Source organism: Buteo buteo, unplaced genomic scaffold (assembly GCF_964188355.1).
Source record: "Buteo buteo unplaced genomic scaffold, bButBut1.hap1.1 HAP1_SCAFFOLD_55, whole genome shotgun sequence".
Classification (NCBI taxonomy): Eukaryota; Metazoa; Chordata; class Aves; order Accipitriformes; family Accipitridae; genus Buteo; species Buteo buteo.
In genome coordinates, this window is record NW_027439221.1 from 536644 (window position 1) to 550286 (window position 13643).

The 13643-nt window shown below is 56.0% G+C and overlaps 2 protein-coding genes across 2 annotated transcripts in view; both read left to right on the forward strand.

Moving 5' to 3' along the window:
* The window catches only part of LOC142027761 (A-kinase anchor protein 1, mitochondrial-like), a 312309-nt gene that overhangs the window by 239691 nt on the left and 58975 nt on the right, over nt 1–13643 (forward strand). The gene's annotated exons all lie outside the window — the stretch shown is intronic.
* On the forward strand, nt 11885–13609 carry LOC142027773 (T-cell activation Rho GTPase-activating protein-like). The gene is made up of 5 exons (XM_075021982.1): nt 11885–12116; nt 12350–12511; nt 12596–12705; nt 13052–13343; nt 13475–13609. Exons 1-5 carry the CDS (start codon nt 11967–11969, stop codon nt 13607–13609), a joined length of 849 nt encoding a protein of 282 aa, XP_074878083.1. The 5' UTR covers nt 11885–11966.

Below are 13643 nucleotides of genomic sequence, written 5' to 3' on the forward strand. Positions count from 1 at the left end.
AGCCTCCCCAGCTCGTCCTGGGGAGGGAAAGGGTTAAGGGAGGCTGGGGTGCCCCTGGGGCCTACAGGCGGCTCCCGGGGTCTGCGGGTGCAAATCCTCTTTGCTTTCAACAGTATTTTTCCGGTGGGGGAAGAAGAGCAAGTTGATGCAGCCGAGCCAAGCGGGGACCAAGCTGCAGCCGCAGCCTCCTTGCGCCAGATGGCAAATGCGTTTGTGACTGTTGCCCGTGCTTCTGTTCGCTGCGTTGACCGGAGCGAGGCAGAAATAGGAAAAAGGACCTCGAGGGCGCAAAGGAAGGTCACGCGGTGTCGCTCGGTGGCACGCTTTCCCCCAGCCCTTGCTCCAGTAGTGCTGTCAGGTCTTTTAGTCTCCTGATGGGAAAAGCAGCAGCTCTGGATCCCCCTCGGAGGGGGCGGCGCTTTCCCTGGGTGCGTGACACCCAGGAGGAGACGGTACCCACCGCCGCGTGCTCCCAGAAAAGCACTGGATTCTGCCCAACGTCCGGTGTCGGGGTGCTGGGGCTGTTTGCGCTCTACGGGACCCCAGGGATGGGGCTAGTACATCCCCTCCTCGTGCTTGGAGGATTCGGCACTAGCAAGGACACCCTGGTACCAAGGACACAGGCCTCTCGCTCCCGCTGTGCGAACAGTGTGTGGCCTGGGGAGTCGGGACAACTGCCGTGAACCGGAGGCCAAAGATCTCTCCTGGCCTGTATCCTGTTAATCAAAGAGATTGCACTCTGTTTGTGAGGCACCTCTGGCTGCAAGATTGTGCAAGGCCATCTGCTGCATAACTTGTGGCAGGGACCGATGCTGGGGGTGTGAAGGCAAGCGCGCTTCTAAAACCATAAAACTCCGTTTCATTTCAGAGCGCAGCTGAGCCGCCCCACTCCTCAACACTCTGCCATCTGCACCGCTGTGGCTGGGACCGGGCGGTGCTGCACATCCCAAAGGCCACCAAGTCACACCCGCGTCCCTGCTGCTTTGCCGGGAGCTTCTGCGATGCGAGCGATGTTCTGGGGGCTGATCTCTTGGACTGCAGCTACGCCATCCCTGACGGGCAGCTGGTCAGGAGGGTTGTGTCCCAGGTGGAATTCCAGCTCTCTGACGAGAACCTGGCCAAGGATGCTTTCCTCCTGAAACATGTCCAGAAGAACAAGATGGGCTTCGTCAGCATCAAACTGCTGACGTCCTTGAAGAAGGTAGGCAGCCCGTCGCGTTGGCCAGCCGGGGTGGGAAGTGGCCTCCACGTGGAGGATGCCTGGGTGTCTGGGTGTGCTCTGGCTGTCTGCGGTGAGGTGGACGGGGAGGTCCAGGCTCTGCTCAGGCTGCCTGTGTCCCGGCAAAGCGCTGGTGGTGCAGAGCTGGGCCCTGCTCTCTGCCTTCAACGTGCTGCAGCAGTTTGCCACCCAGGGAGGGTGGCTGGGGAAGCGGTGAGCAGTCCTCAAACCCCAAGCCCAGGGCTGGCTTCACCTCTTCTGCCCGTGGTTCCCCCAGGCTGCTGTGAGAGAGGAGAGCTCGTCCTCCGGCGGTGAGGCTCCTTTACGTTTGGGTTTGGGGCTTTCTCTTTTCTTTTGTTTTTCATCACGACTAGATGAATGAGCAGCGCAGTTTATTAAAGCAACGGTACAGGTGCTTTTGGATTGCCCGTGATAAATAGACTGTCTGCAAAGCACGTGCAGGTGGCAATACAGTTGCCTACAAGCGCATGAAATGATGAAAGAAAAGAGCTCTAAAGAATTCTAAGTTTCCCGGGGAAGCACTCGGTACAGCCGAGTGTTTGAATCTCATGCAATAGGCATCCGTGTGGCGGGGGGGGAGAGAGGCTCAGCTCATCGACTGATCCCAGAAGTCAGCGATGTCCTCCCGACTTGTCTGTGATGGTGTCTTCCCTGACATTTCTCCTCTCTTAAGCCCTTTTATGTTTTCTGAGTTTTTCGGTGGAGCTTGAGTGACTCTAGTCATACATACCTTTCCTTTGATTGGTATAAAGTTCTCTCGGTTTGCTTTTAAAGGTATACGCTGGAGAAAATTCAGAGCATGTGCTCAGTGGGGGGGTGGTCGCACCTTGGAGGTGGGTACCTTTGGGGGTGGAGGTGTGTTTTGGTATTATAATGAGCAGAGTTCACCCAAAAGACCTGCTGTTGTGTGTGAGTACCCCAGAAGTGGGCACGTGTGATAGAAACCAGAAGTGTAGGGCATTAGCTCGACAGAACCGCCGTTATTTTACCTCCTTGCTTCAGTGGATTCAATGCAGGGACCAAGCGCTCTCATTCCGATCGTTCCGGTTGCCTACCCCTGCGATCACAGAGCCTGGCCGCGGGGTCTCGGCTCCGCTCCACCCTCCGTGTTACTTTTCAGAGTCAGCGTACCAAGCTTCCCCGGTGTTGCTGACGTCCAAAGTTGCAGGTCACGTTGCTTAGGGAGCCACCATGGAACCGATCCTTTACGTGTGCACTGCGTTCCTCCCCGGAGGTTCACCTTCCCTTGAGGGGCGGCGGGGGGCGTGCGTCGTACCGACAAGTCACCTCCAGCAATCATTGCACGGGCTGTCGCTGTGCCCAGGAGGCCCGGGGGTCTCTCCCTGCCCTTGGCGGCCATGCCCTGGGCCCAGCTGCTGGGTGTCCCTGGCGCCTCCTCTGCCACTCGGCTCGCAAGGAGACGCCTGGTGCTGTTCCTCTTCTGTCGGGTCATGGCAGGAACCAAGCGTGCAGCGCAGAGACCGCCCTTATTCGCTGTCCCCTCTCTGCGCCAGAGCTACAGCCTATGTGGCCCCGCAGCCAGGAGGAGCAGGGACTTGATGTGGCTGGACACAACCCCTTTTCGTGGGGCGTAAGGGGGGTGATTTCGGCAGCCGCAGCCTGGTGGCAAGCCAAAGCGTAACCAGAGCCATAGGTTGGGATGGTGGGTGCCAACAGCCCGCCACGGAAGTAAGTCAGGCTTTGAGAAACAAGTGCGCGGAGGTGACCCCGGTGTGGTGGAAGGAAAGGTTGGTGGTATTCAGACGTGGACCATTTGGATCCGTGACCAAAGGCCAGCCAGGCAAAGGACAGACAGCTCTTCCAAACTGTCAAAATAGCCCATTGCTGCTATTGCCATCACAACCCCTTGTCCCACTGAAACCCAGCTGTGCAGCCTTTCTATTAAACACACCCGTTGGCCGTGTTTATAGGGGATACCAAAGGCGCTTCAGCCATGGGTGAAACTTCCACAGCTCACCTGTGACTTGAACCTTTCCGAGAGTTCTTTGCCTACCTCGGTTTGTGGGAAGATGTTCAGATCTTATCTGAAACCCTGGCAAGTCTCCTTTTCCTTTAGGATTTAGTATTTTGAGTACTGAGAGATTAAGAGAGGTACTCTCCTTGCCATTTTGTGCGTTGGTGCCAAAATGGATCTGTACCTTCAGACTCTGTAAATGAGGGCATCTAGGCCACAGACGTTCCTTTGGTTGTGGTGCTGCCAGAGGTGAAAGACAGGGGTTTGGTTCCCTCTGCAGGAACTCTGCAGAGATGTAGAGAGCATGCACGGTTTCCTCACGGTTCCTTACCAAGGCACCAAGGGACATTTGCTACCACACTGTCAGGGGAGGTTTGGACTTGACGTGAGGAGACATTTCTTTCCCAAGAGGGTGGTCACACCCTGAAACAGGCTTCCTGGAGAGGTGGTGGGTGCCCCATGCCTGTCAGTGTTGAAGAGGCTTTTGGACAATGCCCTTAATACCATGCTTGAACTTTTGGTCAGCCATGAAGCGGTCAGGCAGGAGGACTAGTAGGGACTTGTAGGTCCCTTCCAGCTGAACTATGTTACTCTCATTCAGAACGTGAAAAGAGAAAAAGAAACAGGTTTTTCCCACTTTGTTGGAATTTGACAGAAAGTAAATTAAAGATGCCTTGTCCAAAGTTGCACAGCAGTTTAGCAATTGCATTTCAAACCCGTGTTTTGGTAGTTGAAGAAATTACACTGCCAATAGAGCTGTTTAGGAAGAAAAAGGAGTAGTTTTGCGGAGGATGTGTGAAGGGCTCTAGAAAAATATCTTTAAAGAGTCTGTGGGTGTTTCCCATGGAAAGCACTGATTTTGTTTGAAAGCTAAGGCTCTTTCAGCTTGGGCATCTTTTAGTTTTAGAGCAAAACCTTAGTATTTCTCAGAGGAAACAGGAACTTGTACAAATTGAGTCGAATCCTCAGCTTCCTATTTAAAAATGTCTTTAAGGGAAATGTACTATCAGGCCACAACTGTGCAATGGCATTAGTCCCTAAATTAATCCCAGATGCATACCAGTTCACAAGGAAGCCATCTACTTGGTTGTCTGCTTTATGAAATCTCCCCTGGCCTGTAAGGCTCACATTGAATCCCATCCTACCATCACCTTTAACACACTTGTTTTACCCATGATTTATGCTTCATAAAATGACCTTCCATAAGTGTTAGCAACTCCAAGTCAGCACCAATTCTTTTGATAAAAATAACCTGCTACGATTGTCTGAGCAATCATAGTTAAATTATACCACCACTTCCATACAGTTCTGTAACAATATTCCTCTAGTGGTTCTGATACAACAGAGCTTCTTTATCTAAACAGTTAATGGCAACACCCATCGATAAGTAAGGAACACATAGATCAATATACTTTTCCAGGGGAAAATATTTTAAAGACTGTCCATTAGTAGAAATCAAAAGGCAAAACCCCTCAAAGTCTGGAGGAAGATGCAAAAGTGCTTCTTTGCAAGAGGGTTTTCGTCCACTCTTACTGAAGTCAACTGAAGGGAAGATCTGAATAAAGCCACGGTGCCTTCTCCCACCCGACTCTGACCATTCACCGAGATCCAGTGCTTAGCGCTGTTCCCAAACAGTTTCCACTGAGACTGGATGAACTGTCAGATGCTACCATGATTTATAAGCTTAAGCTCCCAGTCTCTCCTGCCCTTTCCACATCCACTTCTTCCCTTTCTGATAAGGCATGAATCATCATCAGAAATCACTCTCCAGCCCATTAACAAACTAAACATTGCACAGGCTCGTAGAAGTACACGGGTGACTATTGTTACATCTGCCTCCATATTAGAGGGATCAGCACTGTAAAAATACCTGCAGTCAGCAAATATTCACGTTGCATTTATGAGCATCTTCATTCCAGTACACCCATTATGAAACAATATTATCGTGGTAGGAAGGCTAGGTAGGTATTCCAGCAAGGAAGACTGCTTTGCTGCTATATTAATACCTTATATTATAGTGCAATAATCCTGTGCTCTACAGAGTCTCAGACTGGTTCATTGGAGCGGGGCGGGGGGGAAGTGTATGGCTTTAAACAGCTTGCAGTATTGGGTCAAAAAAGGCACAGATGTTGCAGCAAATCCTTGAAACAACATAAACTCACTGTGCTCATCTGAGCCTATCCAAAAAAGTATTCACCGTGGCCAGACCAAGGGTTCTGTGCTGTGCCTGGCTAATTCAACAGCAGGGCACCCTGTTTGGGAGAACCACTAATCCTCAAACGTAGCATTAAAGAAGATGAGACCAAGGCTACAGAGACTTTTGTGAAACTGAGCATAAGAAAAGAATCATACCTTCCTGAGCCTCAAAAGAATTTCTGCGAAATCTTAGATATTTCTGCGATGACTTCAGGAGATAATCTTACAGCAAGTGACTCCTAACAGAGTTTTCAGATGCCTTTAGGAATAAGGAAGGACTTTAGTAATCTCTCACCCTCATATGCAGTCTCGAGAAAGCATATGCCTGAGAAACAGAGGAAAACCAGAGTGAGGAGATGGGGAAGTCGAGAACGTTATTCGCAGTAGCTGCTCTCATTTGACCGGATCAAGACTGGCAGAGTGTTAGCAGAGGTATGGAACAGATGTGAAAGCCTCAGACGTTTCTGCCCAGCGGGTAACACTGTGGGATGTAAACGGTAAGGCTGCGTGCATTTTTTTCGCAACACAGTAAAAAGTGAAGTTAAAAATACCAAATCCACCAGACCGAAAAGATTTCCATCCTACTCAGGTGATGAGAGGAAAAAATCCTCTCAGGAGATTGAAAGAGAGGTACTCCATAAACACGCGCATCTGTGGTTCCCAAGCCCATCGTTCAAAACTTCTGTCATCAGTTTATTTTCTCCCATGGGTCTTCTCCAATTCAGTAGCTGTCACTCCAGTGAAAACCGCAACGCAAAGCTGACATTTATTGAAGGTGGGCAGGGCCCTGTGAAGTCTACTGTGGCACTGCAGACAAATCTAAACATCATCTTTACTCACAAATTTCCATTCAGATCAGTGAAAGCAGAATTGCCTCTGAGGTGTGGGAATAATAAAGAGAAAATTCTCCTTTCGGTTGCACTTAAGAACAGGCTTGCAGAGGCACTGGTGGGAAGCCTGCTGGAAACCGAGGGGCCATGTGGAAGTCAAGGAAAGCAGAATATGCTTTCCACCACCTAGAGAAGGAGCATCTGGATGGGGGAGGAGGAGCAAGCAAGAGAGGAGGAGCTGAGACTTTGCCAGAAGAAATAGGAGGCCCCTGTGGTGCTGACCGCCCAGGAGTGCTCCGGGATGTCACGGGGAGGCTGGCACGCTGGTTCGAAGCACAGACCGCTTTCCCCTGCTCCTTTTCCACGCGGGCACCAGGACACGGTAAAGCAAAACCCGGGCAAGGTCAAGCAGGACTCGAGTGGCACGAGTGAAAGGGACAGGTGCCCGAGTGATCTTCTCTTCTGTCCTGCCAGTCAGAGGTAGGGGTGTGTAACCGAAAAAGCCAGTCGAAGAAACTCTCTGAGGCTCAATTTTGGAGTTTTAGAAAGCAGGCATTCTTTATTGCAGCGCTGGATGCATGGGAGATCGTTCTGCCTATCGTGCATACCGTTACCTACAGCAAGGCAAGCTTATATTGTTCTAATCGTATACTTATTTATGTTATCCTTGACATAGTGTCCGCCCTTTGGGCATGCGCAGTGTGGCTCATCTCTTTTTCCTAGTTAGCTGACCTCGGCAGGTTTTAATGGCTGGATGCACCAATGTCTGTCCCAACGGCAGGTGGGGGACAGGGCTCTGCCCTTCGTGAGACCCCCAGCCCCTGGAGTGGTGGCTGGAAGATGGGTAGGTCAAAGGACCCTGATGGGAGCCCTGCAGGGCCTCATCCATTGGACCGACGGGCACCTTCCCTTGTCACACAGAGCATCTCATGGGCTGGAAAAGGGATGCTCTGGAGAGTTTCTGGCAAATCTCTGGAGAAAAGCTTCTTCCCGCCCCTCTCCCAGGGGCTTTCTTGGTTCTGGTGCCCTTCCCAAGGACAGCCCCACAGGTGGGTGCAGCCAGCATGGCAGGAAAGAACAGGCAGCAGCCACAGCGGTCAGCACGGCGGGAAAGCCAAGGATAAAGCCTTATCACCCAAGTGTGATAAAGCCTTAATAACCAAGCGTGCTGCTCCTCGGACAGGAGTATTCCTGCCTAAGCTCACCACACATTGCATTTCCCTGTGGCTTTCGGCAGGATATGAATGGCTCTTCAGTGCCGGTGGTCGCTCCCCTCTTTCAGTGAAAATTGCAGATTTTCTTCCTGTTGGACCCGCCTCAGTTCCAGTCTCTTGGGGGTTGAAAGCTGGCACAGCATGGGTGCCAGAGACGTTCCCACAGCTTGGCTGGCGTCCACAAGGAGGAGTCTGTCTTTAGCCACGATGGTCATTTCCAGGGAAAACAGCTTGTGGTATTGACCAGGACCCTACGCGGACAACAGAAGAGCAAGGATGCGGCCGTTTGCCACAAGTCCAGTGGAGCAGGCTGCTCAAACACAGCCCACGGTGACTTTCTGTGCCGCTGGGCCTGTGGGGACAAAGGATTAAGCCTGAATTACCTGCATGAAATAGAGCTATCGCTAGCCTCGTGCAACGGCACCCAGGAGCTGGTCCTGAAAACCACCAATCCAGGACACGGAAAGCTTTTAACCGCTGTGGCTATTCTGGAATAGACTGTGCCGTGTGCATCCATTTCTATTAACAACCCTTCTCCTGCAGCCGCAAAGGAGTTTGAGAGCTTGCTTATGGCTAAAGGGGGTTGGTGACCTGGGACGGTGGCTGAGGCTTGGGGCTTGCATTGCCTGTGACCAGCTATGAGCACAGAGTGACAGAGGAAAGACTTTCCCTGGGGAAGAGGCACCAGGGAGTGGCTGAGGTGGAGGAAAGCTTCGCCCCGGTTTTGGCTGTAGGTGGAAAGCTCTGGATCAGCACGAAATTCTACGTCTCCTGTAGCATGGCACAGGTACCGAGTCTTCTGTTGGTACCAAGTAGAGGCAGAATGTAAGGCAAAGTGGCTCATCGAATGGGAATGATCTAGGGAAATTTACTTGGCTATTAAAAGCCCCATTGCTCCAGAAGTTGAATCTTTTTTCTCTAGTCCTTTTTTTTTTTGGAAGGGGGTGGCGGGAGGGGCATGGATAATTTATCTTCATACCTACAAAACCACGCATTGTAGCAGTCAAGATGGAATACGCCTTTCTCACGTACCTTTTCTTTTTTGAACACGGTGAGTTCAATCTGCTGATCAATAGCCCACTGCGTTCAATAGACGCCTTGGATTTCTATCCTTCGGCTCAAGAGCTAGACACAACCTTCTGTCGTTGGTGTTAGCACAATTAATGCAGATAATCTGCTATCTTCTCCCTAATAATCTAGGCTACATACTACCTAACAATCTATGCGAGAGTACAACCTGATCCAGTGTTACACGCAACATCAGCACTGTGAAGAGCTGTGACATTCAAATGAAAAAGGAGACATTTTGAACACCTTGTAATAGCTTGCAGGAATACAAAGGGGAAGCACTGTGTAAATAATACCCAAACCAATATGGATTTTTCCCCTAAATTTCTGAACCTCCTGTGACAAGTGATGGCCTATCAAAGTGCATGTCTGCCCCCCCCTGCGCTGCACCACGTGGGATCTGTTCACATTCCCTGGTCTGGGAGATGGGGCAGAGCGGACCCTCCGGCAGCTTGCAGCTTGTGGCACAGAAGCGGGAGGAGAGGCTCATGCGCCGGAGGGTCCTGCTGTCAACCTGGAGGATCTTGACAGGCTGGAGAAAGGGGCTGACAGGAACCTCCTGTAGTTCCCCAAGGGGAAGAGCAAAGTCCTGGAGACCTGGGGACGAAGAAGCCCTTGCGCCAGTAAATGCTGGGGGACACCCAGCTGGAAAGCAGCTGTGCAGACACCTGGGGTGATGGTGGACGCCAAGTGGAGCGATTTCGAGCCAGAAAAGTGCCCCTGGGGCAAAGGCGGCTCCCTGCCTCCTGGGCTGCAGGAGGCAAAGCGTTGGCAAGAGGTGGAGGGAGACGGTCCTTCCCCTCTGCTGGGTCCGTCCAGCCCGCCCGGGGCTCCCCAGTGCCAGGCAGAGACGGCCATACTGGAGAGAACTCTCACCCACTGGGTGGGTGCCCCTCCCACTTTCCGTTGGGCTCAGAATGTTGGTCGTTGGGCTTAGAATGTTGGTCGTTGGGCTCAGAATGTTGGTCAGTTGGAGCCCACAGCCACCAGAGACAGCAGCACGGAGCTGTGCTGGCACACAGGAGCGCTGGGAGGAGGCAGGATCCGGCCGAGCAGCACCTCGCCGGCACCGGCACCTCGCCTCCCATCCCCGCTGTCGCCGAGTGGCCCGCGTCCTTGGTCCACGGCGAGGGTCCTCCTCTCCCGGGCAGGATGGGCCAGGCCAACTGCTGCTGCGGCTCCAGGTGGGCTCTCCCTGTGCCTCGGGGGCACGGCCGGGACCCGCGGTGGCAGCGGCCTTTCTCATGCCCGCCGCTCTCTGCTCTGCAGGGAGGCTCTCGCCGACGCCGAGCTGGTGCTGAGCGCGGACGTGCGGCTGACCCGGGGCCGCAAGAGGAGCGAGAGACGCCTTCTCCTCCTCCAGGAGGAACTGGTGATCGCCAAGTTGCAGTAAGACCCTCAGAGCCCAGCTGCCTTTCCCCCAGCCGCCTTTCCCCCAGCCCTGGCCCTGGCCCCGGGGCAGGGACACCCCGGCACCAGCCCCAGGCCCCGGCACCTTGGTGGGTGCTGGAGGCGCCCATCGCTGTCCGTCCGTCTGTCCCAAGGGCAAGTGGGGGACGGGGCTCTGCCCGGGGGGATCCCCAGGAGGTCACCTCCAGCTCACCGCCTGCCTCTCCTGTCTGCTCTCTGCAGACGCGGCACCAGCGTGCGCCCACAGCTCCGCCTGGCCCTGGACCAGCTGTGGGTGCTGAGCGGCGGAAAGGAGGCAGCGGGGGACGAGGAAGAGGAGGAAGGCGGCGATGAGGACAGGACCTCCGTCATCCTCGTCTGGTCCACCGGCTCCTGTGTTGCCGCTTTTGGGTGAGTCGTGGTGCCACGTCCCATGGTCGGGCAGGAGAGGTTCACAACCGTGCCCACGCCATCCTGTGAATGGCCTCTGCCCTGCGTGCAGAGCCTGGGCAGGGAGCGGGAAGCACGCTGGCAGGGAGGGATGGGGGCATTGCCAGGTCCTGCATCCCTTGGTGCCCTTTGGGTCCCCAGAAGAGAAGGGCAAAAGCAGCTGCTCTGGCAGGACACGGGGAGCCAGGGCTTGGGCAGCGTCTCTGTCCTGCCCCACGGGGCTTTGTCCCACTCCGGCGTCCTTCCCCACGGGGCAGGGCTGCACAGGCGCCCGCCTCTGCCCACGGGCTGGGGGGCAGCGGGTCCTGACGCTGGTTCTCCTCTCTTTCTGCAGCTCCTGGGCGCTGAAGGAGCTGTGGGTGGGCACGCTGCTGGGGTAAGCCGCGGGGATGCTGCAGGCACAGCCGGACGGGGGAACACAGCTCCCCAGCTGGGGAGAGGTGCCCTCGCGGCTGCGGGCAGCTCTCGGGCAGAGCTGCCTCACAGGAGAGAAGGGGCAGCTTGGGGCTCAGCCTGCTCTCTCCCTGTCCCTTGCCGGTGCACAGGACACCAGGAGGAGCCAAGAGAGCCCGCGTGACCCGTCTCCCCTCCCTCAGACCCCTGGAGAAGGAGCTGAGCTGCCGCCACACCGTGAGTGTCTCCCCGGTCTGGGCTCTGTCCCCGAGCCCTGGTCCTTAGGCATTGCTGCTCACCTTCCTCCGCTCCTTCTCTCTTGCCCAGTGGAGGACATTCAGCACCAGGAGCCTGGAGAGGCTGATGGAGGGCCAGGCAGAGGTGAGAATGGCTGCCTTTCACCCGTCTCTGGCTGCGCCGGCGTCTGCGGCCAGCGGGGTGAGCTTGTAAGGCAGAGATGGAGGGAGGGAGCGTCCCGCGGTGCCACTCGGGGAGCGTAGAGGGTTGGGGAGCCACCAGGCATGCCAGCACATCCTCGCTGGCGGCGCTGGGGGGAAGCCTGCCGTGTGGGGCAGAGAGCCCAGGAGGGCAGAGGGTCCCAGCTCTGCCGCGCTCAGGCTGCTGGTGCCGGGTGGCAGCTCGCCGGTGGCCCTTTCTGCTGCGGGGCTGCTCTCTAAGCGCAGCCTGCTTCTTGCAGGATCGTCCCAAGCAAGGGCAAAGGCCACCGACAGCCCCATCTATCAAAGCTGGGGGACTTTGCGGCTCACCAGGTGAGTTCTGGAAAGAAGCACATTGTCCTGCAAATGGTTGAGCTGTGCTCACTTGTCCTTTGAGTGTCTCCATGCAGGTGCGGCACCCCAAGGGAGGACGTCACCTGGACGAGCAAGGACACCTGCTGGGCAGCAGCCGCTGGATGTGGTTCTGCGGGGACCCAGAGCCTCTCCTGCTGCCCACAGTTTGGAGGAGGGCAGGGCGAGGGCTGGGACAGGTTGTCCCGGTGGCATGCCGGCTCTCAAGAGCTTCCGAGCTGGAGCCGCTGAGCTGGAGCTGTGGTTCCAGCTGCTGGCTCCCTGCCCATCCTGCCTCAGCCCTCAGCACCGTGCTGCAGGCAGGGCAGGCTCCGGGAGTGCTGGCCCGGCTGTCTCCATTGACACGCTCTTGCTCCATTTTCCTTTTCGGAAGGAGGGAACACCATCAGGAGGAGGAAGAGGATGGGGCTGCCCTGGCCCTTTGCTCATCGGAGGACCCTGGCCGCTGCCCAGGCGCCAGGGCAGGTGGGCTCCGGCTGCAGCAGGGCGCTCTTTGGCCAGCCCCTGGCAGCCCTCTGCGGGGAGGACGGCTCCCTGCCCCGGCCCATCCAGGTAAGCCAGCCTGGGCAGGGGGTCCCCAGCCCTCCCTCCCGCTGCTCCAGAGGGGAGGTGGGTGTCCCCAGGAGCTCCGGGGATGGGGGATTGGGCCCTTCACCCCCAGAAGACGCTTCTGGTGCCAGCCCCCTTTGCGGGGGGCAAGGAGCAGGATCTGGGGCAGTGCTTTGGTCACTGCTGTTGGAAGGCAGCTTCTCAGCCAAGCAACTGTCCTCCTGCCCCTCCTGCAGGAGATGCTGGCTGTCCTGCACAAGGAAGGACCGTCGACAGAAGGGATATTCCGAAGAGCTGCCGGCAGGACAGAGTTTCGTGAGCTGCGGGAGGCCCTGGACCACGGTGCGGATGTCGACCTGGGCAGCCAGCCTGCGCTGCTGCTGGCCGTCATCTTGAAGGTGAGCGCTTCTGACCTGCAGCTGGAAGAGCTCCTGGCTGGCCTGGAGTGTTTAGAGGCTCACCTGGAGCCCCTGGCATTGCAGGACTTCCTCCGAAGCATCCCCGCCAAGCTCCTCGTGACAGACCTCTACGAGGACTGGATGGCAGCGATGCAGAAGAGCGGCAAGGAGGAGAAGGTTGAAGAGCTGAAAGCGTAAGTGTGGGCAGCAGCCTGCCTGTTGAGGAGGGACTGGTAGAGGCCTGGGACTTGCCTGAAAAGGGACGGTCTCCTTAAAAAGCTGTGTCTTCTGACAGCTTGCTTTTGCTGCGGTGGGCTTAGATTTCGGGGGAAAGGGCACGGAGAGGGAGCCTTCCCTTGCCTGGGCTTGGGTGAAATGAGGAGCTGGGAAGCAACGCCGTGCTTCCTTCCTGAAGCGCAGGAGCACTGGCCGCTGGCTGAGAGCACCCGGAAAGCTGCGCAACCCACCTGTGTTGGGCAAGCTTTGGGGACAGCTGTGGGCAACATCTGCTCTATTAACGTTGAGTTCCTGTTCCCTCAGGGTGGCCGAGAAGTTGCCTGGAGCCAATCTCGTCCTCCTCAAGCGGCTGCTGGCCCTCCTCCAGCACATCGGCCACAACGCCTCCAGCAGCAGAATGACCGCCAGCAACCTGGCCATCTGCCTTGGGCCAAATCTGCTGAGCCCACCTAACGAGGACGTGCTCCCCCTTGAGGCCATGCTGGCGGTGACTGAGAAGGTGCGCTGTACTGAGCAGCCGGCTGCAGCCTTGCCGGCCCATCCGAGCTTGGCTGCTCAGAGGTCCCTGGCTGCCTCCTCTCTTGAGCGAATGCTGGTGGGGTGGCTGCCTGCAAGAGCAGCCCCACAACCACAGCCTCCTGCGCAGAGGCAAGGGTCGGGAGTGGGAAGGGCTGTGTGATACATTTTCAGGCACCTGGGTTGAGACTGAGGGTTTGATGTGTGCAGGTGAACGTGCTGGTGGCGTTTCTCATTGAAAACTGCGGTGACATCTTTGTGGAGGAGATGGCTGGCCGCTCCTGTCCATCAGCCGGGGAGTCGGCAGCCCCCATGGACAGAGCCACAGGTATGAGGAGGAACTGAGGGCTGTCCCGGGCTGGGGCTTGGGCTACCAGAA